We start from the raw sequence: 25,393 nt of genomic DNA, 5'->3' as shown, positions 1-25,393 counted from the left end.
CATTTCCTTTTATTTGTTTGTTTGTTTGTTTGTTTGTTTATTTTGAGACAGGGTTTCTCTGGGTAGTCCTGGTTGTCCTGACACTTGCTGTGTAAACCAGACTGGCCTCAAACTCAGGAATTAAAGGCATGTACTACCACTCCCAGCTAACATTTTTGATTTATGTGTGTGTTTTTGCCTGCATGTATGTATGTGAACCACATGTGAACCTGGTACCCATAGAGGGCATTGGATTCCCTGGAACTGGGCTTACAGATGGTTTTGAGCTGCCCCGTGGGTGCCAGAAACAGAGCCGAGATCCCCTGCAAGAGAAGCCACTGCTCTTAACCACTGAACCATCTCTCTAGCCCGTCCTTTTTCCTTTTTATTTATTTATTTTTTATTTTATGTGCATTCGCACATTTTGCTTGTGTGTATGTCTGTGTGAAGGTGACAGATCCCCTGTAACTGGAGTTATAGGCAGTTGTGAGCATCCATGGTTGCTGGGAATTGAACTCAGGACCTCTGAAAGAGTGAGCAATCAGTGCTTTTAACTGCTGAGCCATCTCTCAAGACCCCTTCCTTTTTTAAATTGATTTTTATTGAGCTCTACATTTTTCTCTGCTCTTCTCCCTGCCTCTCCTCTCCCCACTTCAACCCTCCCCCAAAGTCCCCATGTTCCCAATTTACTCAGGAGATCTTGTCTTTTTCTACTTTCTACTTCCCATGTAATTAGATCTATGTAAGTCTCATTTAGTGTCCTCATTGTTGTCTAAGTTCTCTGGGATTGTGGTTTGTAGGCTGGCTTTCTTTGCTTTATGTTTAAAAACCACCTATGAGTGAGTACATGTGATAATTGTCTTTCTGTGTCTGGGTTACCTCACTCAAAATAATGTTTTCTAGCTCCATCCATTTTCCTGCAAAATTCAAGCTGTCGTTATTTTTTTTCTGCTGTGTAGTACTCCATTGTGTAAATGTGCCACATTCTCCTTATCCATTCTTCAACTGAGGGGCATTTAGGTTGTTTCCAGGTTCTGGCTATGGCAAACAAAGCTGCTATGAACATGGTTGAGCACATGTCCTTGTGTCACGATTGAGCATCCTTTGGATATATACCTAAAAGTGGTATTACTGGGTCTTGAAGAAAGTTGTTTCCTAATTTTCTGAGAAATCGCCAAACTGACATCCAAAGGGGTTGTACCAGCTTGCATTCCCACCAGCAATGCAGAAGTGTTCCCTTTTCCCCACAACCTCTCCAGCATAAGTTGTCATCAGTGTTTTTGATCTTGGCCATTCTTACAGGTATAAGATGGAATCTCAGAGTTGCTTTAATTTGCATTTCTCTGTTGACTAAGGATGTTGAACATTTTCTTAAGTGTCTTTCAGTTATTTTAGATTCCTCTGTTGAGAGTTCTCTATTTAGGTCTGTACTCCATTTTTTTAAATTGGATTATGTGATCTTTTGCTGTCTGCTTTCTTGAGTTCTTTGTATATTTTGGAGATCAGACCTCTGTCTGATGTGGAGTTAGTGAAGATCTTTTCCCATTCTGTAGGCTGTGGTTTGTCTTGTTGACCTTGTCATTTGCTTTACAGAAGCTTTCCAGTTTCAGGAGGTCCCATTAATTGTTTCTCTCAGTGTCTGTGCTGCTGGGGTTATATTTAGGAAGTAGTTCCCTGTGCCAATGCATTCAAATGTACTTCCCACTTTCTCATATATAAGGTTCAGTGTGGCTGACTTTATGTTGAGGTCTTTGATCCATTTGAACTTGAGTTTTGTGCATGGTGATAGATATGGATCTATTTTCATTTTTCTACATGTTGATATCCAATTATGCCAGCACCACTTGTTAAATATGCTTTCTTTTTTTTCCATTTGATATTTTTTCTTTATCAAAGATCAGGTGTTCGAAGATGTGTGGATTGATATCTGGGTCTTCTAGTCGGTTCCATTGGTCCTCCTGTCTGTTCTTATGCCAATACCATAACAAAAAGTTGTTTTCAGTACTGTAGCTCTGTAGTAGAGTTTGAAGTCAGGGATTGTGATGCCTCCAGAAATTCTTTTATTGTACAGGATTGTTTTGGCTATCCTGGGATTTTTGCTTTTCCATATGAAGTTGAGTACCGTTCTTTTGAGGTCTTTGAAGAATTTTGCTGGGATTTTGATGGGTATTGCGTTGAGTCTGTCTTCCTTTTTTTCTTATAAGGTCTTTGTTTCCTGTGCTGGCCTACTACTTGGTTTGAAGTTGAGGATGAACTTGAACTTTGGTCTTCCCACCTCCTGCTGGCATCACAAATTAGCTGCTTCATGGCGCTCAAAATCAAACACAGGAGTTTATTAGCACAGTATTCTCCCAACTGTGCCCCAGATCCAGTGCCCAGACCTGTCTTCCTTGTTCTTTTTCCCAGAATAAGATAGCTATGTTAGGGGCTGGAGAGATGGCTCAGTGGTTAAGAGCATTGCCTGTTCTTCCAAAGGTCCTGAGTTCAATTCCCAGCAACCACATGGTGGCTCACAACCATCTGTAATGAGGTCTGGTGCCCTCTTCTGGCATGCAGGCATATACACAGATAGACTATTGTAAACATAATAAATAAATATTTCTTTAAAAAAAAAAGATAGCTATGTTATAGCATCTATATTGTTTTGGGTTTTAGAAGCAATCTAAGAATGATTTAAAGCAAGCATATCCCAGCACTCTAGAAGCTGAGGTTGGCAAGTTCAAGTTCAGTCTGGCTACATACTAAGACCTGGTGGCAAAACAAAAATAAAATAAAATAAAGCATATGAGGATTATGCATAGATTCCAGGCAAAGTTTATGCCATTTTCTACGAGACTTAAATATTCAGAGGTTTTATATGGGAGGTGAAAGTCCAGAATAGACTGTATTTACTTAGTCTCCATAAGCACCTGCTCTTGGAGACCTCACTTCCATAGTAATTACCTTTGATATGCAAAAGTGGTTTCTCTTAGCTGGGAGCTTCTCCGCGTTCACATTACAAACTCGGGGCCAAAAGACTAAGATTCCCACCCACGCTCTGCACCTGATGAACAGAGCCATTTTCAAGTAGTGTAGAAGGGAAACTGGGCTACACTGAGGCGCTGAGGGTCTTCTTGTTGCGACCCCCAGCCTATAAAACTCAATCAATCCGAACGCTTTTAGGGGACGCCACTCGCTAAGGGGCGCCAGAGACGCGGCGGATCTCGTGCGGGAGGCGGGGCAAGTGTCGGGGCGGGAACCTGAGTGGGCGGGGCTTCAGGGCGGGGCGTCGGCAGGCGGGTCCCGGTGCCAGGTGCGGTTTGGTCTTCCCCGGGCGCCGTAGGCGGTGCATCCTTCTTGCAGCAGAGGCAGAGACAGCCTCCTCTCTAAACCGCAAGCGGGCGCGGACCTGATCTGCTGCTACCGGCTGGTCCTTCCCCTGGTGTCCGCGCCCAGAACCATGGCGGCGCTGGCGGGTAAGAAAGGGCTACGCCGTCCTGCCCACCGCTCGCGGATTTCTGGCTGGCTTGATCCTCTTGGGTCCTGGCAGGGTGGGAGGACCGAACACGGCGACTCGCTCGGGACTTAGAGGTCCTGGGACTCTGGAATTAGGGATGGGTTGTCCTGCAGACTGAGGGCTCCTAGTGGCCTGCGCGTGGGGAGCTTCCCACGAGGTGGGTCCCCGGGTGTGCAGTCGAGGCAGGTCTCCAGGTTACGGTAGCCGACGGCAGAGATTCTCTGTGATGGGAAAGTCTGGAATGGGAAGTACAGGGTCTTCTAGGGTTCAGGACGTGAGATTCCGAGTTATTCTGGGTCCTGGATTTTTTGTAGATCCAAAGTTCTTAACGGTGTCTTTGGAGCCAAGGATTTTTGGAGGTCCTGGAATTAGGAGTATAGAGTTTAAGATGTGGACTGTGGAGAAGAGATCGAACCCTTCTCCCCGAGGCGCAAAGCTCGCCACATCATGTGGAGAAGTTTCAAGTCTTCTCAGAGGACTTGTTGAGTCCTCAGTGGTCTCGGAGACCAGCGGGGCACCCTAAGAGGAAGGGTTGTGGGAAAGTGACTTCGGAATTGGTTTGGCTGGATCTGAAGCCCCTTCACGCATCACCTTGCAGCTTCCTGCCCTGCGGCACCAGGAGCCTTCTGCCGCCTGTTTCCCAGCCACCTGTGTGAGTGGTTCAGTTTCTGGGTCTACCAGTGTCGACTTTCAAAAGCTTTCCAGAAAGACCAAGGGAGAATTTTAGGGGTGGGGGAGGGAACTGGATAGCTGCCTCCACTTCCTGGCTTTCGGGCCTGTGGACAGTCACTTCCTCCATCCTGAATTCAAGGCCTGGGCCGCCAGTGGGTCACTTCCTCTCTATGGGAGCATGGGATTTTTGTTTTCATTGGTGATAATATGCTCTGGAGAAAGAAAGAACGGGGCGGAAATGCCTCTGTCTTTTCCTTTAGTTATTCTTTTCCCTGCCTGGTTGTGGTGATGCACACCTGTAATCCCAGCACTAGAGAATTGCTTGGTCTGCATGTGGAGTACTAACTTGGTCAATCTGGAATACAGAATGAGACCCTGTCTCTAAATAAATAATTCATTTTTTAAAAAATGAGGCCTGCCGTTGGTAATGCATGCTATTAATTCCAGCACTCAGCGGGGGCAGAGGCAGGCAGATCTCTGTGAGTTTAAGGCCAGCGTGGTCTACGTAGTGAATTCCAGGACAGCCAGGGCTACACAGAGAAACCCTGTCTCTCTATAAAAAACAAAACAAAGCAAAAATGAGTTGGGGATTGGGATGCAGTGCAGTTGGTGGAACACAGGACTTCGTCCCCAGCACTGCCTAGATGTGTACAGGATACAGGCCTGCAGTCCCAATGCTCAAGAGGATCGGAAGTTCAAGGTCATCCTCTGCTATGTAGAGAATGTGAGACCAGCCTGGGCTAAACTTGAAAGCCTGTGTTTGTTTGTGTTTATGAGGCTGGAGAAATGGCTCAGAGGTTAAGGTGTGTGCTGCTCGTGTAGAGGACCAGAGCTTGGCTCCTGACATCCGGCTGCTTCTCAATTTCTGTTACCCCAGAGGACCCAACACCTTCTGCCCTCTACAGTGCCTGCACTCCCATGGCGTGTATCCATACAGAGCGCACACAGAAATAAAATCGGTCCCTGAATTTACAGATGTGTCCTTTTAGAGTTCTTCAGCTCAACTGACTTTCAGTGACTTCTTCTTTTTATTTATTTGATTTATTTTTTGAGGCAAGGTTTCTCCTTGCAGCCCTGGCTGTCCTAGATCTGCCCGCCTCTGCCTCCCGAGTGATGGGATCAAAGTGTGCACCACTGCTCCCACCTTGGTGACTTCTAACTGCTGTAGAGTCTCAACTTTGATCTTTGATTCTCAGAAATTTGTGAAAGAGTTTAGTCATTTTTGATTTGTGTGTGGTTCTAAGGATCAGTCCAGGGCCCTGTGCGAGCTAGCTGAGCTACATCTTCAGCACCTTTTAAACTTCCCTTCATTTTAACTAAAGCATTCTTTTATGTGCATGCCTGCATGTGCACACATGTGCCGCTTGCATGCCTGGTGCCTGCAGAGGCCAGAAGATCCTCTCGGACTGGAGTTACCGATGGGTGTAAGCACCGTGTGGATGCTGGGTGTTGAACTCTGGTCTCCGCAAGAGCATCTAGTGCTGTCGCTATTTTTCTGTTCAGGACAGCAGCCCACTGTTACGTTGCCTAGGTTGGTTCTCCCTCAGTCTCCTGGGCACTGCACCTGCTGAAGTGGCAGGCATGTTTTGGTTGTTTTTTGATAGGTGAGGGAATGGAACCTGAGGTCTTGCACGTGCTGGACAATGGCTCTACTACTGGGCCATATCCTCAGCCCTGAAGGTGGCTTTACTTTATTATTGTTGTTGTTATCATTTATTTGTTTTTGTTAAGGAGACGTTGGGCCTGAAGTACCTTGTTCACAGGCTATGGCTGAGCACGGGGCTCGGGCTCAGGCTCTGTTTTGAGGTCTTAGTTTAGTATTTCATCTTTTGTGCATCACAAACCACAGAATGAGGTTGTCCAGCGAGTCCGCGAAGGAAGTGGGGCCTGGAACTTACTTGTTCCTTCTGTTCAGATACCGTCTCGGACACCTCCCTCGCATTCCTGTGTAACAGGAGAATCAACGACAAGGAAATCAAATATTTACCAAGTGCCTGTGAAGTCTTTGGAACTGGGCTAGGCCAAGTTTTACCTCTTACAAATTTTAACAGATGCTAGAGCCAGGAACGATATTTGAGACTATGTGCCGTCTCCTCGTTTTACATCTGAAGAAACTGAGGCTCCAGGAGGAAAACAGGCTTGTCCAGGGTCAGCCAGGACTAACCTAGGAGGCCAGGACATCGGGAGACGTGTGTGGCAGGAACCTACAGACCCTTAGAAAATACCCGTGGAGTGGCCGAGGGGACAGCTCAGTTGGTGAGGTGCTGCAAGAATCAGGACCTTGGTTTGATCCCCAACCCCGTTTAAATAGCCAGATGTGGTGGATCATATATAAGCCTGGTGCTGGGGAGGCGGAGACAGGTGAATCCCTAGCTGGACTGGTTAGCCCCAGGTCCTGGCGAGAGGCTTTGTCTCAAAGAAACAAGATGTCTGGGACTGCCGAGATGGCTGTCAAGCCTGAAGACCTGAGTTTGGTCACCAGGAGCCTAGCTAATTTCTGTAACTTGTCCTCTGATTTCTGCATTTGGTGGTGCGCACATCCTTACCCCTCATAAATAAATAAATGTAAATGAGACAAACAAAAATCAAAATGAATGGTTCCAGGGTAATAACACCCAAGGCTGACCCCATATATACTCATGCAATACCCATGCACCCTAACACATGGGTATGCACGCATGTTTGCGTGCACACGCTGAAGTAGCTGTGGATGCGAATAATCCGTGGTTTGTGGCTTTTGAGAAACTTGATGCCTGGTTAGGGTAATTAAGAAGATGGAAATCAAGATGCATTGCTGCAAAGCCTCTGTGTGACAATGGAATGTCAAAAGTTGTGTTCGCATGTTTCGCCCTGAGTGGAAAAGCAGGAGACAGGCAGGACAAGCCCCTTTCTCTGTGGAGTGTGTGCTGATGGCAGCTCGACATTAAATCCTGAGCGTGTCATCAGGACAGGTGCTCTGAAAGTCAGAGAGGCGAGGAGCAATGGGTGGTCAGTAGGTGTGCTCACAACCATGAGAGTAGAAATACAGCAGTGTGCTAAGTGGCCGCCAGCCTTGGTCAGGGATGGGACCAGGGACACTGTGTGTATGTGTGTGTGTGTATGTGTGCACGTGTGCATGCACGTGTATGTGTGTGTGTGCGCGTGCATGCATGAGTGTGTATGTGTGCTGAGTGGCTGCCAGTCTTGGTAAGGGATGGGACCAGGGACACTGTGCGTGTGGGGAAGTGGTGTGTAAGTATGTGTGTGTGTGTGTGTGTGTGTGTGCATGCGTACATGTGTGTTGGGAACTGATCACAAGTGGTAGGCACCAATGTTCCCAATGAGCTGTGCCTTTAGCCCCCCAGAATACTTCTTGAAGGCAACATCTGAGAAATTGTAGATGGTTTTTGTTGTCGTTTGTTTTAATGTGCGAGGAAAGAGAACATAACAGTGTAGAAACCACAGAGTAGGCCGCACAGGTCATTGAGCTTCAGTCTTTGGCAGCAGTGGGAGTTGGGTGACTGTGAAGCAGGAGGCTGGGGTTGGCAACTGCCAAGTGTTTAGCGGCGGGCTAAGGGCTGTGGAGTTTTCCAACCCACAGCCGACACTCTGGGGTTAGGATCATAGACGTCATGACATGGGCACAGGATGCCAGTCTGCAAGTGGGTACAGTGGCTTCTGACATGAGGTAGGAGGTGCCTCATGACATCGGTAGGGCAAGGTGACTTGGACTCAAAGTAATTCTGTCATCGACAATAGGTAGGGAACTGCTGAATGAGAAACCGTGAGTTGAGTAACTGGGGTTCTCTGATAAGAGATCCGTTGTGGGGCTCCCCAGATAAGAAAAACGCCTACTCACAGGGAATGAAGTCGGAGTCTAACAGTGAGCCAGAGGAGCCTTCTGTCCCGCTGGTCCGTCTGCAGTGCCGACTGTGACTGTGCATAGTTCACCTTGTCCCCAGAACTGACTTATCTCTTGACTTATCCACATGTCCTTGTCCTTCACCAGGGAGCACTCGCCAGGTCCTGCGTGTTTGTGGCACGTTCTGTGCCTTGCACATCGGCACATAGAACAAGTTCGCAGGACTTGTTTTCAAAACATTGGATTTTGGTAGCCAGTCCACTCGGCTCAGCCCTTTCTCTTGCTAACCTCTGGACACGCTTGCAGGAAGGAGGGGAAGAAGCTCACAGACAGGTCCAGCTTAGGGCCGGGCACCCAAGAGATGTTTATACAGCCATTACTACTTCTGTCTGTTCCTAGCATCCACATGGCCACTCACAATCATTTGTAACTCCAGTTCCAGGAGATCCTGCCCTAATTACATTAGTGGTTTTTTTGATGGGGGTGGTGCTGTCGATGACTCGTGTGGAGTGTGTGGAGGTCAGAGGACAACTTGTGGGAGTCAGCTCTGCCCTTCTACCATGTAACTGCAGAGATCAAACTCGGGTGCTCAGGCTTAGCAGCAAGCACATTTTCTGGCTGAGCCGTCTTCCTGGCCTTTTTCTCTTTTAGTCTAAATGTTACGTGTATGAGGCTGGAGAGATGGCTCAGTGATTAGGAACACTGTGGCTCTTCCAAAGGACCCAGGTTCAAATCCCAGCACCCATGTGATTGTTTTTACAGTCATCAATAGGTTCCGTGCCAGAGGGATCCAATGCCCTCTGACCTTCATGGGCATCAGACACACATAGGACACACACGCATGCACATAAATAAATAAATATTTAAAAATTTTCATGTGTATATGTGTATGTCTGTGCTGTATACATGTGGGTGTCTGTGGAGACCAGAAGATGTTGGATCCCTTGGAGCTGGAGTTAACAGGCAAGTGAGTTACCTGAAGTGGGTGCTGAGAACCAAACTCAAGTCTTCTGGAAGGGCTGCAAGTGCTTTAACCACTGAACCATCAGTCGAGCCCTGGAGTCCAGCTCTTAGTTCCAGTTCTTCTTGACCCTCACAGATAGACTGAAAAGAGAAAGAAGATAACAACAGCAAGAAAGACACCTCCAGCCTGGAAGTGAGAGGCCGGGTGTGGTGTCACAGGCTCTCTGTGCTGGAAGGAGACTTCAGAGCCTTGTACAGAAAAGAACCCAAGGTCTAGAGAAACCCAGGCACCCCTTTAAAGTCCGTCTGTTTTGTATAGTGAGACCCTCTCTTTGGTGACACTTGGTGAGGAAGAAAAGGTTTGGGATGCTGGGAGACTATCAAAAGATGGTAATTCTTGCTCCCGGGCCTGTTGGAAGCTACTTCTTTGGCCGTTCCCCATAACTGCTGCCCTGCCTACCCTTCAGCTTTGTCCCAGGACAGGTGGGGTTTATAACCTGATCTGCCCTTCCCAAAGAGGTCCCTCAATTACCAGATTTGTTTCACGCTGCCCTGAATTGGCTGCATTTTGTTCCTGGTTCTCACTGTCAGGTGGAACATGAGACAATTCAAAGGGTTTTGTTTTGTCTTCAAACGCGAGGCTGGGCTTTGTACGTGTTCGTTCAGGCATCAGGGTCTCTCCCTACTTGTGGATTTCTCACCACCCTGAAGCCTGGGGTCCAATCTGAAGAGATTGTGTTTAGTTTTGAGCCAAGGCTAAGTGGGGACTCTGGGCTGGAGCACCCCACCAAGCCCTCCCACTGAATGACTGTGGTCTGAGCAAGTCTCAGATTGCCTGAGGCTCTTCGGGGTAATAAAAAACCCGCAGCTGGCCTGGTGGTCTTGGGCTAAGGGTTGGGGTTCCTGTGGGACCAGCTTTTGGGAACTTTGTAATAGCAACTCCCTTTTCCTCCAAGTCCGTGTGTCTTTTAGAAACATTAAATGATGCAGTTAGATTATTTTAAAGGTTCTCTTCTTTAAGTCATGGCATGAGTTCTAGGCCAGCCTAGACAATGTAGCGAGACCTTGTGTCTAAGTTAGGGACTGAAGCCCTTCTGGCCTCAACCATTCTGCTGCCCTAGTGTCTGTTCCACTGGTGTCACGGATTGTTTGAGTCACGGTACCGATTAAATCGGGAAAGAAATACCCATTAAAAAGCAAAACTATTTTATAACAAGATTGAAAAAGTCTTGAAGGTGGGAATCCTTATAGTAAGCCATTTGCTACTGTTCTCAGCATTAATCTTCCCTCGTTCTGTTTTGTTTTCTCAGAGACGAGGTTTCTCTGTGTAGCCTTGGCTGTCCTGAATTTACGCTGTAGGCCAGGTTGCCTCAAGCTCAGAGATCTGCCTGCCTCCTGAGTTCTGGGATTAAAGGCGCATACCTGGTCACTTCTTTTTTGTTGTTGTTTTGTTTGTTCTGTTTTTGAGACAAGGTTTCTCTGTGTAACCCTGACTGTCCTCTAACTCACAGAGATGCAGAGATCTCTGCCTGCCTTTGCCTCCTGAGTGCTGGGATTAAAGACATGCACGCACTTAATCACTTCTTAAAGCAGCAGACTGGCTGGGTTTGTGTCACTCTCAGGAGAAGGCAGGTGGATCTCTTTCAAGGGCAACCAGGTCTCCATGGGGAGTTCTAGCACACCGTGGGCTACATAGTGAGCCCCTGTCTGGTGCTCTCTTTCTCTGTCTCTCTCGATCTCGTTGTTTTTTTGTTTTTTTTTTTTTTTTTTTTTTTTGTTTTTTTGGTTTTTCGAGACAGGGTTTCTCTGTGGCTTTGGAGCCTGTCCTGGAACTAGCTCTTGTAGACCAGGGTGGTCTCGATTAAAGGCGTGCGCCACCACCGCCCGGCCCGATCTCGTTTTTTAAATGTATTTTATGTGCATGTGTCTGTGTACTACATGTGTACCTAATGCTGTGGAAGCAAGAAGAGGGCCTTAGATCCCAAGTTGTTCATGTAGTTCCTGAACTAAAGGTTGCAAAAGAATCAGGATCGTTGGTTTGCAGGATTCTAAGGGGACTAACGAGGCCAAGATAGATCTGTGCAGTGAGGACACTGGAAGAAGGGAGGGAGGGAGACATATATATCTGGCTGTATATATCTATATCTATCTAATACCACCTATAGGACAAGCAATGTGTGTGTGTGTGTATGTGTGTATGTGTATTTACTTTGTGCGTGTGCGCGTGTGTGAATGCCAGCCTGTGAAGGCCACAGTGCAGTGTGTGGAGGTCAGTGTTGTTTTGAGGCCTGGTCTTGTTGCTATGGTTGTGCTGCACATGTGAGCTTCTTCTCTTTCCCTGGAGTCCTGGGGTTTTCAAGTGTGTTGCAGGATTACACTCAGACTCAGGTTGTCAGGCAGGTGTTTGCCTGCTGAGCTGTCCCCATCCCTAGTGGTGTAACCGAGAAACAAACCAAGGTCAGGTTCATTCACAGGAGACTTTTCCATAGGTCCCGTGAACCAGAATACCACTCAGTGGTTGCCTGGCTGACCTTTGGAGTTCCACTTTGGTAATTTTATAGGTGGCAATTACATCCAACCTTCCGGATGGATTTGCTGCCAAAATACTGTTCGTTCTGTGCCAGACCTATGCTAGGCCCTGGAGGAAAGAGGACCAAGGGGCACAGTTTGTCCCTTGGAGCTGCGAGTAAGGGGCTAAGAGAGGCAGAATTGTGCGCTGCGAGCTGTAATGAAAGAACAGGTTGTGTCGGTGAGTGCAGACAGATGAAACTAGCCATGCCTTTGGAAGCGCCAAGAAAGAAGGCGTGCTGAACAGAGACGGCAGCTTACGGTATGAACAGAGGAGAAGGCGTGCTGAACAGAGACAGCAGCTTACGGTGTGAACAGAGGAGAAGGCGTGCTGAACAAAGACGGCAGCTTACGGTGTGAACAGAGGAGAAGGCGTGCTGAACAGAGACGGCAGCTTACGGTGTGAACAGAGGAGAAGGCGTGCTGAACAGAGACGGCAGCTTACGGTGTGAACAGAGGAGAAGGCGTGCTGAACAGAGACAGCAGCTTACGGTGTGAACAGAGGAGAAGGCGTGCTGAACAGAGACGGCAGCTTACGGTGTGAACAGAGGAGAAGGCGTGCTGAACAGAGACGGCAGCTTACGGTGTGAACAGAGGAGAAGGCGTGCTGAACAGAGACAGCAGCTTACGATGTGAACAGAGGAGAAGGCGTGCTAAACAGAGGCAGCAGCTTACGGTGTGAACAGAGGAGAATGTTGCTGAACAGAGATGACAGCTTACAATGTGAACAGAGGAGAAGGTTGCTGAATAGCAGCAATAGCTTAAGGTGTGAACAGAAGAGAATGTTGCTGAACAGAGACGGCAGTTTACGATGTGAACAGTGGGCGCAAGGGTGTGAACATGGGGCAGGAATGTAGAACATCTTGTAACTATGTTCTTTGGGGTCTCTTTGTGAAAGCCTCCCCCATTTTGAGACTTGAGCTCAGTATTCTGGATTGGGTTCCAAGTCCCTGTGTAGTTAAGAATAACCTTGAACTTCTGACCCTCTTGGCTCCAGTCAAGGTTACAGGCTACAACATTCCAAGTATCTGCTTATGTGGGAGCTTGAACCTAGGGCTTTGCGGTGCTTGGCAAGTACTCTGTCAGTTGAGCTATGTACAGCCCGAGCCCCCAATCCTTCCTTACATAAATGTTTATCAGAGGACTTATACAGGTCAAGACCTAGGCTTGGTTGGCTCCCGAGTCCTGTAAGTCAACAGAGGCCAACTTTAACACTGTGTAAAGTTTTGTGTCACCCCCTTCCATCTCTAGCGTTATCCCCCCTACACATCCCAGTTAATTTATATTTTCCTCAGAGCTCAGTTTAGAAATTACTTCTTCAAGGAATCCTTTTTTTTTTTCCTACTCCTGTTTTCCCAGTTCTGAATTCACTACGCCTCCATGCCACTGCCCCAGTTATAAACACAATTAGGCTGTTTGAGGGTTGCGCTCTAAACACAGGCTGGAGGCGTAGCTGGCATGGGATAAATATGTCCTCAAATAATGGCCTGAAGGGCATCCATTGAATTTAGCAATAAATGGTCACTTGGTGAGGCAGTTTCAGAGAAATGATGGGTGGATGGCGGATGGCAGTGGACTGTGAAGAAGTCGGGAAGCGAGGCATTGAATGCTACCCGTAAGGTGGAGACAGCTTCTTCCTAGACTGTGCGAGGGAGAAGCGGGAATGGCTGCTGTTTCTATTAGGAAAGACTTGCTTATTTAAATGACAATGGAAAGGAGCCGGTGTGGGGTGGGAGGGAGGCAGTAACTGAAAGAATGTATCTTCACTGAGTGGGGTAGGGATCTAGAACAGAGGGCCCTGTCAGACAGCCCAGCTCTTGTCCTGAGTCTGACCTGGAACTGAGATAGCCCAGAGTGTGGGTGAGCCAGCAGCTATTGTACAGTAGACTGCTCAAAGGGTAGAGACGGGAAAGGACCGCCACACTGTGTCTGGGGAAGGAGGGCGTTAGGGGTGAACACTGAGCAGGCACTGACCCAAGTGTCTCCTGTGTGTTTGAGGTCTCTCAGGACTGGAGGAAATAGGGCCGGCTCTCGAGAGAGGCAGTACATAGAAAGCCTCCGTGCCCTGAGTTTTGGAAACAGACGTTATTCATTCAGAACCAAGGTGTTGTTGAATTGTTCAGTAGGTGGGTAGTCAGGTTAAACCCTATTCCTCCTGGTTTGTAGAGTAAAAAACGGGAGGAAGTATGAGCTGTAGGAGGTAGGGGGATCAGGAGTTCAAGGTTACCCTCAGGTACATAATGTTTTCTATTACATTAGGCTTCGGAGTAATGGCATTTGTAGGGAAGATGAGACGGGCATCTCCTGAACTAATCCTAAAAGGATTTTTTTGGTTTGTTTTTTTTTTGTTTGTTTTTCAAGACAGAATTTCTTTATAGCCCTGGCTGTCCTGGAACTTGTTCTGTAGACTAGGCTGGTCTCAAACTCATAAAGATCCTCCTGCTTCTGCCTCCTGAGTGCTAGAATTAAAGGCATGCACCACACTGCCCGGCCCCTAAGAAATTTTTTTAATAGATTTATTTGTGTGTGTGTACTTGTACACTGTGATCAAACAAAAGTGTGTTTGGGAGGGGGGCAAGGAGGCCAGAGGAGGGTGTTGGAGCCCCTGAGCTGGAGTTATAGGTGGCGGGGCGGGGGGGGGGGGGGGCCTGTTGTGGGCGCTGGGAAGCATTCTTAACTGTTTCAAGCAGACTGTTGAGCCCTGAGAGATTGACTTGGCTGTGGCTCATTTCCATTCCTGGAACCCGTAGTAGAAGGACAGAACTACTCCCAAAAGTTGTCCTCTGACCTCCATATACATTCTGCAGCACACGCATATCACCCCCGCCATTCACACACATGCATGTGCACACACATCACACACACAGTAAACATTGTATATACATGTAAGTCCCTCTCGCTGGAGTGGGAGCGTGGCTTAGTCATAGGGCATTTCCCTAGCATTCCTGAGACCCTGGGTTTGATCCTCAATGCAAACACACCACAGATCCCCTCTTCCTCACTGATTCATCTTCTTGTTCAGTGTCTGACCTGGTCTGGGCCTAGTTTAAATGAGTAAAGTAAAAACCTTTTACTTTGGGGGCTGGAGAGATGGCTCAGTGGTTAAGGGCACTGGCTGCACTTCTGGAGGACCCAGGTTCAATTCCCAGCACCCACATGGCAGCTCATAACTGTTATGGTAAAAATAATATGCCGCTGTTCCTTAAGGGGTGCAGCGGCAGAAACTCTGCAGGTCCACGAGTGGCAGCAGTGGGCAGCAGGCGATGAGACCACACTGCAGCCCCCCCCCCACCCAAAGCAGCGGTGGGCAGCAGGTCCCAAGACCATGTGGCTGGTAAGAGACTGAGATGGATAGGCATGCCATGTAGAGTGAGGTTGGATATTTATTTAGTGGGTTATGGAAGGGAAGGGGAAAGGGAAGAAGGGAGAAGAACAGAGAGAGAAAAAGAGAGGGGGGAGGGGGAAGGAGAGGAGTCACAGCAACAGCTATCTCTTTGGGAAAGAGACAGAAAGGAAGGACTCAGGCTGCAGATAGGAAGATCTGCCTGCCTCAGCAGTGAGGGGGTTGGGGATGGCAGGGCTTGTCTCTTTTTTTTGTTTTGTTTTGTTTTGTTTTGTTTTTTGTTTTTTCGAGACAGGGTTTCTCTGCGGCTTTAGAGCCTGTCCTGGAGCTAGCTCTTGTAGACCAGGCTGGTCTCGAACTCACAGAGATCGGCCTGCCTCTGCCTCCCGAGTGCTGGGATTAAAGGCGTGCGCCACCACCGCCCGGCTACTTTTTTAAATATTTATTTTATTTATTATGTATACAATATTCTGTTTGTGTGTCTGCCTGCAGGCCAGAAGAGGGCACCGGACATCATTACAGATGGTTGTGACCCACCATGTGGTTGCTGGGAATTGAACTCAGGACCTTTGGAAGAGCAGGCAATGCTCTTAACCTCTGAGCCATCTCTCCAGCCCAAGGTTTTACTTTTTTTTTTTTTTTTTTTTTTTTTTTGTTTTTGTGAGACAGGGTTTCTATGTAGCTTTGGAGCCTGTCCTGGAACTAGCTCTGTAGACCAGGCTGGCCTCGAACTCTGTATGTATCCCTGACTGGCCTGGAACTTGATATATAGACTGGGATGACCTAGAATTTTGAGATCTTCCTCTATCTGCTTCCTGGGTACTAGGATTAAAGAAATATACTAAAAAGGCCTTATTACTTATTATTATGTGTATGTGTGTGTATACAATGTATATGCATCTAGATGTAATGCATGTTGTGTCAAAATTGTAGTACTCAGTGTATATACATTGTTTTTCTTCAAAACAACAAAGTAGCTGAGCGGTGGTGGCACAGGCCTTTAATCCCAGCACTCAGGAGGCAGAGGCACACAGATCTTTCTGAGTTTGAGGCCAGCCTAGTCCACAGACTGAGTTCCAAGGACAGCTTGGGCTATTACACAGAGAAACCCTGTCTCAAAAAACCAAAGAGGGAGAGAGAGATGGGCTAGTAAGGAATCAGCAGTGGAGTGTTTGCTTAGTATGAACAAACAGGGCCTTGAAACAAATCCCAAGAGTACGGGAAGAGAATGGAGAATGATTGATGTCCCACCTTGAGGAAGGAGTGGAGAGAGGCAAGTTTCAAATCCGGAGCACTCGTTTAATTTTCCTCTGGGGTACAAAGAAGACAGCTCATACCCTGGCTGCCCCCAGAGTGCTGAGCTGTCCTGACATCCCTGGAGCCTTGCTTTGTCTATTCATGGCCCCTGTGCCTGTGGCAGTCTGGAGTTACCCAGACAGAACAAAGCTGCATACAGCGTGTACAAGGGGGTCTTGTAACAACTTTGCCCCTGTTTCTAGGGTTGAGTTAGGTACCACGGCTTGATTTCAGTTGCCTATTTTATTCCACCCCAAGAGCACAGTGTTTTGTTTGGGTTTCCTGTTTTGGAGATCATGGACCAGCCTGTGCTGATCTTAACCCGCACAGCCCTGCAACATCCTTTCTCCATCCTTGGAAATCTCCAGTTTTCAAGGCTCGGCTCAAGGCTTCGATTCCTCTACAGAGACTTTTCTGCCCCTCATTTGAAGGAACAGTATTAATGTGGTGGAACAGAGGGAGTAGAGGCCAGACCTCTGCTTAAATGTTGTTTTACTTCTCATGCACACACACACACATATGCACAAATGTGCACACACAGCCCTCAGCATCAGTTCTCACGTGCACACACACACATACACACACAGCCCTCAGCATCAGTTCTCACGCACACACACACATACACAAATGTGCACACACAGCCCTCAGCATCAGTTCACACACACACGCACACACACACACACACATAAATGTGCACATACAGCCCTCAGCATCAGTTATGCACACACATACACACACACACATACACAAATGTGCACACACAGCACTCAGCATCAGTTCACACACACACACATACACACACACACATACACAAATGTGCACACACAGCCCTCAGCGTCAGTCTCCCATCCTTCCGTTAAGAATGCAGATTGTTTGAGAAGAATAAAACCCGATTGGCTCTGTGAAATCAGCAATAGCTCTTGGTTATACAGAAGACAGGAAACATGCATTTGGCTGTTTGTTCTGTCACCAAACTAAGAGAACTCTACCTCTGAAAGGCTCTACCTTTGAAGCAAAACTTAAAACATGGGCGGGTGCTTCCTCTCCAGTGGACTTGCTCTCTAAGCAGCGAGGCAGTGTGTCCATCCGCCTCCCTCCTGCGCGAGTGAGCTCCTGGACCGGGTGGTGGCGGTGGGAGACAGTAAAGACAATAGCTTGTATGAGCCAGAACAGAGCGGTTCTGGGTGTAGCTGGGGACAGTCATAGGAAGGAGCTGGGGAGGGGACCCTTTCTCTTCTGCTGATAGAAGCAAAGGCTACAGCTCGAGGCGGAAAGTGCTGGGTTTATTGTTGGTTAGTAGACATAGGTCTGAGGGTTGGGATTTTTTATTTTGGTTTGGTTTCTTGTTTTTTACATTTCTTTGTGTGTGGAGAGGACGCCTGTGCCGTGGTGAAGGCCAGAGGACAGCTTAAGGGAGTAGCTCTCTCCTGCTGTGTGGGTCACAGGGATCAAACTCAGGTCATCAACTTGGTGACAAGTGCCTTTACCGCTGAGCTGTCTTGCCAGCCTGAGTTTAGTCGTAGTTTTTGTTGAGACATGATCTTGCTGTGTAGCCCAGGCAGGCCCTCATGCTCAAAGTCCTGTTTGCACTGAAATTAAAGGCATGTACTATGACACCTACCTATAAAAGGCTGGTTTTATATTAGTTAAAAATAGAAATAGGGCCAGGTGTGGTGGCATATGCCTTTAATCCCAGCACTCAGGAGGCAGAGGCAGGTGGATCTCCTTGAGTTTGAGCCTAACTTGATCTACATATTGAGTTTTAGGTCAGCCAAGGCTATATAGAGAAAAATAATGGAGATAGAGATAGAAACAGTCAGTCATTTTAACTGACATTTTAATTTATTGTGTGTGCACATGATTTCAGGAGCACAGAAGAGACCACCATGATCGGAAAGGACCTCCGCCCACACGGGAGGACAGGCAGCTTGCTTGCTTTTCGTTGTAACTGGAGCGACTAGTTTTAAATGGATTGCAGCGAAGGACAGCAGGATGGGGCCGGCTGCTGAAGTCACTTAGTTCAGAATGCAGCAGGGCCTTAGGACAAACAAGACTTTAACCAGCTGGGCATTAAAACATTTGCAGAAAGGTTTTACAAGGTGGAGAAGATAAAAGAGGTTTGAGTTCCTTGTCATACAAGTTTTACCATGTTTGATAGAGAAGACTAATATTTAATGTTTCTTACATACACTGTGGCATGTGTGTGACAGAGGACAACTAGCAGGAGCAGGTTCTCCCTCCCCCATGTGGGTGCCAGGTCATCAGACTGAGTGGCAAGTGCCTTTACCTGCTGATCTATCTCAGTGGCCCAATCAGAGCCATTATTATTTTTTAGTTGAGATTACTTTTGAAGTCATAAATTCCCTTCCCTGAAGCCAGGCAAGTGTTTAGCAGCGGTCTTGTGGAGGGGTGGACTGAGCATGAATAGAGCCTAATTCCTTCAGCCGGAGCTTCTGTTAACTCAATCTTATTCCACATGACTGAGATTCCGGTCCTTTGCTTCCTGCTACTTAGGGACTGACTGTCTTGGTTTTGTGTTCAGGTGAGGAAGCCTGGAGGTGCCGGGGCTGTGGGGGATATGTTCCTCTGAGCCAGAGACTCTACAGGACAACCAGTGAAGCCTGGCACAGCTCCTGCTTCCGGTAAGTACTTCCGCCCTCCTCCCCTCACCGCCGTCCTGTGGCCCTGCACTGTTTTCATGTTTGGAAAAACACAGTTTTCTGGCCCGAGAAATTTAATCTCGGTTGGGCATTTGGGGCAGGGAGAGGACTACTCCAAGAAAGAGGAACACCCCTGAGGCCAGATTAAGGTGCAGGAACCGCAGGTGAGTGGAGGACAGCTAGAGGAAGGGGGGGGTGGTCTAGGGTTTCTCCAACGCCCCCTCACCTTAGGGTATGGGAGCAGACCAGAGAGAGTGACTGTCCCCATGGCCACACCACTGGTTATGGGGTGCCTCGTGGCATCTCAGGGTGCCTGAGTGGCATCTCTGTCCCACAGGATGCCTCCTTGTGGCCCTTCTTTGTGTGACTTTTTTTTATTGCTTCCAGATTATTATTGAAGCAGCTCAGTTTCTTAATAATGACAGTGTCAGGGCGGGCGAGAAGGCACTTGCCACCAAGCCTGGCTGTTGGAGTTCCATCCTCGGGCCCTTGTGGTGGGACAGCCCTGAGCAGTGGTCCTCTGACCTCGCATGAACACCATGGCATGTGCACCTGCGCTTAGACACATGCACACCAAACAGAAAAACAAATAGATGTTTTTAAATATTACAGGCTTCAAAGCTATGTTTGCGCCTGCTTTCTGGGGCTCAGTTATCTGTACCTAGAGATGTTCCCAGGGACCCCAGTACACAGTGTGCAGTAGACACCCACTAAGCACTGGTCTTCTTTCAAGGGGAGGAGCCTTGACTTTGCAGACAGCAGTTCCAGCCCACAGTCATTCTGAACTGGTGGATGAGGTACTGTCCCCTCCAGGGACACGGGGTAAGAGTGTGTCGCCCCTAGGCTCGTGTCCTGAGAATGAGATGGATGTTGACAAGAGACCACGTGCTGTGTATTCTGGCTCCCCACACAGCTCTCTGTGCAAAGCTGGTGTTAAACAATTTAATGGTCCTTTAAGCCCTAGCCTCTCTCCACCCTCCAGGTTCAAGGTGGGGGTTGGCCTGGAGTGATTTGGCCGCTGAAAGGGCTGGAGATGGACCAGTGTTTTCCTGTCCTTTAGGTCCAACCCAGACTTCTCTCTAATTTTGTTCTCATTGCCTTGGCTCCTCCTTCCTCTGCTCCTGGGGAAGTGGATTCTGCCTTTTCTGTGCTATTTTATATGCTAGAGGCAGAGGTTAGCAGAGCCTTAAGGGGCCTGTAGGAAAAGCCTTTGGCTAGCTAGTCCTTTCATTTTATAGCTGAGGCCAGCCTTGCTTTGGCATCTGACCCACACAATTGCATTTGTCCCTGTCTACATTCCTATCCATATTATTTTCTGTTCGGATCAGCAGAGCATGATAAAACAAGCTAGTCCTTGTTATTTCTTCCTTTCTTTGTTCGTTCATTCTTTCTTTTGCCTTGGCTGTCCTAGAACTTGCTCTGTAGACCAGGCTGGACTCTCACTAAAGGTCCTGGCTAGTTCTTGTTATTTCAGATGGCTAGAAGAGGCTACCTGTTAAATCTGTAGCCTCTTCACACTGAAGATTAGAAGACCGCTCAGGGTTGCTGGGCCGTGGACGACAAGGTCTGAAACCCTCTGAAGTTTTGATCAGATGTCTGCTTGTGAGGGTGTGAGGAGAACTATACAGGCGGGGTGGCGTACATGTCATTCCAGCTCTCGGAAAACTAAGATGGAAGATTCTGAGTTTGAGGCAAGTCTGGGCTATATAGCAATACCCTTACCTTAAAAAGTCAAAAAGTAAATCTTGTTAGCATGCAGATGACCACATAAGGTTGCAAGCTGTGGAGTGGGACAGCAAAGCTCTCAGAGCCTTTCAAGGTATGGGTTGGCTTAGATAAGACCATTACTCAGGTCTCAGGCTCGTTGGGGGTAATCGATACTCTAAATTACTCTGCAGATAATTTGCCCATAAAAAAACACCTTAATAACCAGTAGATGTCACTTTCTGTTCCTGGCCCTTTGTCGGAGTTTCTGGAGGGTGTCTTTGAACTGCCGAGGTGCAAAGATCACCCGGTGTAGGTGGAGGATGGGGACTGGTGGGGTGGGGACCCTGAGGGGGGCTGGTAGGGACTGGTGGGGTGAGGATGGGGACCCTGAGGGGGGCAGGTGGGGGTGGGAACTGTGGGGGGAGTGAGTGGGATGGGGGGGTGGGGGTAGGGACCATGGGGGGGGGCAGGTAGGACTGGTAGGGTGAGGATGGGGACCGTGGGAGGCAGGTGGGGAACTGGTGGGGTGGAGATGGAGCCCCTGTGGGGGCAGGTGGGGACTGGGGGAAGGTGTAGGGGAGCTGGCAGGTGGGGAGTGGGGATAGGGACCTTGGGGGGGCAGGTAGAACTGGTGGGGTGAGGATGGGGACCGTGGGAGGCAGGTGGGGACTGGGGGGAGGCTTGGGGGGCTGGCAGGTGGGGGAATTGGTGGGGGTGGGGACTTGGGGGTGGCTGGTGGCAGGTAGAGCATCTGCTCCTGTTGATGACTGCTTTGCCTTGAAGATAGCTCTATAATGGACTCTTCTGAAGGAGACCATCTCTCATCGGGAGCTTTCTCACAGTAGAAGTGGGATGCCGTGAAGCTCACCCGCAGAGTATGCTCACACGCCCTGCGGAGGGTTGCTGTGTTTTAGATTCAGCTTTACTTTTGCCTAAATCAGAGAAAGCTCCTCAGGCCTAGAAAGGACCATTTTTTGACCTCAGGGGCAACCTGAGCTAAGGGGAATGTGGGGCTAAGGGGTTTGAACAGTCCTTTACAGTCTTCCTACCCAGGCAGCCCGCCCGCAGTCTGGTTTAGAGTATGTGGTGTGGGCCCACTGGGGCAGGACCTTCCCTTTGTGGCTTTCAGAAAAGTTCATTCTTTGTGACTTCCTTCTAGCCCTGCTCTTCCTAGCTGGGCCACAGTTAAAGAAAAGGAAGGGACATGTATGCCCCATCCCCCTATTCCCAATCCCCACCACCACCACACACACCTTGTAATTGGGCGAGGCTGGATTAAATGAACAGGTTGTCAGGGTTGCTCTCCCTCCCCCTCCCCCCCCCTCACTGGGTTCCACCTTGATCTGCAGTCACATCTGTCGGGCCACTTCCGAGTCTTCCCCTAGATGCAGGGATGTCCACCTGGTGGGCCTCCAGGAAGTAGCTCAGAGCGTTGGCACTTGGCCAGGATCCTTCTGAACTATTGAGACACATGGCTGACCAGCCCTCGTTCCTTTCCTCCTCCCTCCCATCAGTCCCCTTTAAACTGTGAGCGCCTCTGACCTGCTTTTCTTTGAAGAATGCCACTGAGTCTAAATCTGGAGCTGTTCTCTCTGAAGCTCCTGGCCTGGGCGCCTCCTGGGGCCGAGAGAGGAACCGGAACACATGCTGGCAGCTGAAGTTAGCGTGTGGAACTGAGTGGTGACCTGGCTGGCCCGCCTGTCTCTCTCGTCCATCTCCCCCTCTTCTTAAGTCTCATGTCCCAGGTTGGCCTTGGACTGGGACTGCAGGTATGGACCACCATGCCTGGCTTATGCTGTGCTGATTGAGCCAGGGTTTCCCGTGTGCCATGCGAGTATTCTACCAACTGACCAATATCTCAGCCCTTTTAAAACTTTTGAGGCAGAGTTTTGCAGCATAACCCAGGCTGGCCTCAAAATCCTTCCTGTTTCAGTGTCCTTAGCTTTGGGGTTACAGGCATGCGTACCCTACGGGCCATCTTGGTGATTTTGTGGTTGTTCCGTTGTTGGGAATTGAACCCATGGCCTCGCATACTGCACAGTGTGCTCTACCAATGAGCTACAACTTTGGCCCTTTTAGAGTGTTATCTGGAGTTGTCCAGTCTGTGAGCATCTGTGGAGTTCTGGGAATGCATCACCACAAGCTAGCTCTGAGATTTCCAGATTCGCTCTCATCACAGGCCTTCAGCCTTGTAAGCAGGGACCTGGGAGAAGGAGGAGCGGCCCTGTTAGTCTTTCATGGCCCTTAACTGAATTGCTGTTTTTGGAACTGGTTTCTGGCTGAATTAACAAAAGGAATTCGCCACTCCCAGGGCCCTGGAAACTGTCCAGCCTCTTTTCTCAGGATGACAAGCACAGACTGAACTGTGTCTTGTAAGAAGTGTTTGACAATGCCCGTGCTCTGGGAAGGGCTAACGCCACTCTCTCTGCTCGGCTTGTGACCCTAGAAAGGTCGGTGAGGAAATGGCATACAGAGAATCCGAAGCTGTAGTGGAGCAGATCTCCTGGCAAGAGGAACTTTCTGAACTGCCAAACCACTAAGTGGTGGCATCTACTCTATGTAGGTGTGGTGTCCTACTTACAGTTCTAGGAACCACAAATTAGCACCCATGCCAGGCACTGACCTAGCATTTTACAAGCATTGTATTATTTAATCTTGGAGATAACTCAGTAAATGAATTACTTGTCTTACCTTTGAAAGTGAACAGCTGAGGAGTGTTCATATGCACCTATAATTCCAGCAGCTGAGAGGCTGCCTCAGGGGGCTGTGAGCCTGAAACCAGCTGAGCTGTGCAGTAAAGGCCTTGTCTTAAATGCAAAAGGCAGAACCAAACCAGGCGTGGTGCCTTCTGCCTGTAATCTGAGCACTGGGGCAAAAGTATTGTGAATTCCTGGCTACCGAGTGAGACCCTGTCTCAAAATGAATAAATCAACAGATGTAAAATAGCATTTAAATTGCTATTTGCCTCTGCTTAGAGAAGCGAGAGTTGTCTGCTAAAGTTGTGCAGCCGGTTAGATGCCCGTCAGGGATCTGAACCCAGGCATCTGCTGTTGTGAACCTTGGCATTGCTGAGTTCTGGGTATGTCATTTAACCTCACTTTTGCTCCTGTAACGGGGGTCACACCGCTTGTGTCAGATAACCTTGAAGGCTTCTTGCCCTCCCCAGTGCCAGATCTTCTACCTGCAGTTAAGTCTATGCCTTGGGCTCCTGGGGCCGCAGGCTGTAGAGCAACTCCGCCCTCTGCTGTTCACTGCTGGTGCTGGCCCTGGCTTCAGTTCTGGCTGTAACAACTCAGGAAAGAGATTGTTTACCCAGTTTATCTTTGAGGAAATGAGGCACAGGCAGGTCACCGAAGCTAGCTGTTGGATGCTGGCTGGAGCCGAGCCTGCATGACAGAAAGGAAGGAAGAACAGACACCTGACCCCTCCTTGTCCCCCTTGAGACTCTGGGATGTGGCAGTCTGTGGCCATCAGTGTGCCTTCATCCTGCACTGCCCTTTGTGAACTAAGGAGGCCTGCTGCCACTGTCCGACAGAAGTGAAGAGGTGGAAAGAGACGGGTGGACATTTGCTAGGCACTGTACTAAGAGCTTTCTCATCTGATACAACAATCAAGGTCACCTCCACCTTACACTAAACAGAAAGGCCTGGGAGGAATAGTTGACGTGTGTGTGTGTGTGTGTGTGTGTGTGTGTGTGTGTGTGTGTGACATGGTCTCTGTCTTTCTGGGACTGGCTTAGAATTAGCTACATAGTCCAGGCTGTCCACAACCACAACCACACTCCCCAGCTTCCTGGTGCTGGTATTCTCGGCCTAAATCATCACACCCAGCTTTTGGCTTCCATGACATCCCACATGCCCCTGTTTTTCCCCAGCCCCTCTGGTGATTGCAGTTTTCTTTTCTTCCCAGGCCTGTGGTGAGACTCCTAGGTGTGTTCCTCTCCCCAGGCTGCCTCCTGAACTTCCACCATCCACCGCACACAGACCCTGAGATGAGCTCCTCTGCCCCAGCCCCTTCACTGAGCTCTGACCTCATATGTCCTACTAGCTACCTGATCCATCAGTTCTGTTCTTCTTCTTCTGTTTTCAAATGGAATCCCACAGGGTTGCCCAGGCTGTTTTCAAACTCCGTGTTCAAGCAGTCATTGTGCCTCGGCTACCTAAGTAGCTGGGAGTTACAGGAAACACCACTGTGGCCCACTTTGGTATGTCTCTTCAGGTGTCTTCCAGATACGCTGGACTCAGCTGGGACTCACCATAGTCTCTCGTAAACTGGCTCCTCACCCACTTTAGCCTGGTTCACTGAATGATGGACACCACATTCCATCACCTGCCTAGGTCACAAATGAAAGTCCTTGATACTTCTACTTCCTTGTCTTCATGACCCAGCCTCTGTCAGTTTTTGTTTGTCTTTTTTTTTTTTTCAGATTTAGTTAGTTTTGAGGTTTGGTCCTATCATATAGTCTGACCGTCCTGGAACTCACTCTGTATACCAGGTTGCTCCTGCCTCCCAAGTGCTGGGATTAAGGGTGTCCGCCACCATGCCTGGTTCAGGGTTTATGCTTATTATTTGTATTTGTGTGTGTGTGTGTGTGTGTGTGTGTGTGTGTGTGTGTGTGTGGGAGAGAGAGAGAGAGAGAGAGAGAGAGAGAGAGAGAGAGAGCGCATATGTACCACATGGGTGGGGATGCCCCCTGGAGTTGGAGTTAAAGGTGCTGTGCTTGTGAGACAGCTGATGTGGCACTGGGAACCGAACTTGAGTCCTTCTGGAAAAGTGGGCAGTTCTCTTAGCTTCTGAGTCCTCTCTAGCCTCGGCCTCTCAGTTCTCTCTTCAGCGTACACTGTTTATGAATGTGTCCACTCTGTTTC

The 25,393-nt window shown here is 48.7% G+C and overlaps 1 protein-coding gene across 1 annotated transcript in view; it reads left to right on the top strand.

Annotated features, from left to right (window-relative positions):
* Window positions 1-3,287: 3,287 nt before the first annotated feature.
* Window positions 3,288-25,393, top strand: part of Limk2 (LIM domain kinase 2) — a 65,445-nt gene continuing 43,339 nt past the window's right edge. Inside the window, exons 1-2 of the mRNA XM_038348310.2 lie at window positions 3,288-3,434; window positions 18,701-18,800. Coding sequence (XP_038204238.1) covers window positions 3,419-3,434; window positions 18,701-18,800 — 116 coding nt within the window. The 5' untranslated portion in view covers window positions 3,288-3,418. The remainder of the gene's footprint in view (window positions 3,435-18,700; window positions 18,801-25,393) is intronic.

Source organism: Arvicola amphibius, chromosome 1, assembly GCF_903992535.2.
Source record: "Arvicola amphibius chromosome 1, mArvAmp1.2, whole genome shotgun sequence".
Lineage (NCBI taxonomy): Eukaryota > Metazoa > Chordata > Mammalia > Rodentia > Cricetidae > Arvicola > Arvicola amphibius.
The sequence above is the reverse complement of the archived record's forward strand: the minus strand, read 5'-3'. Positions and strand labels throughout refer to the sequence as shown.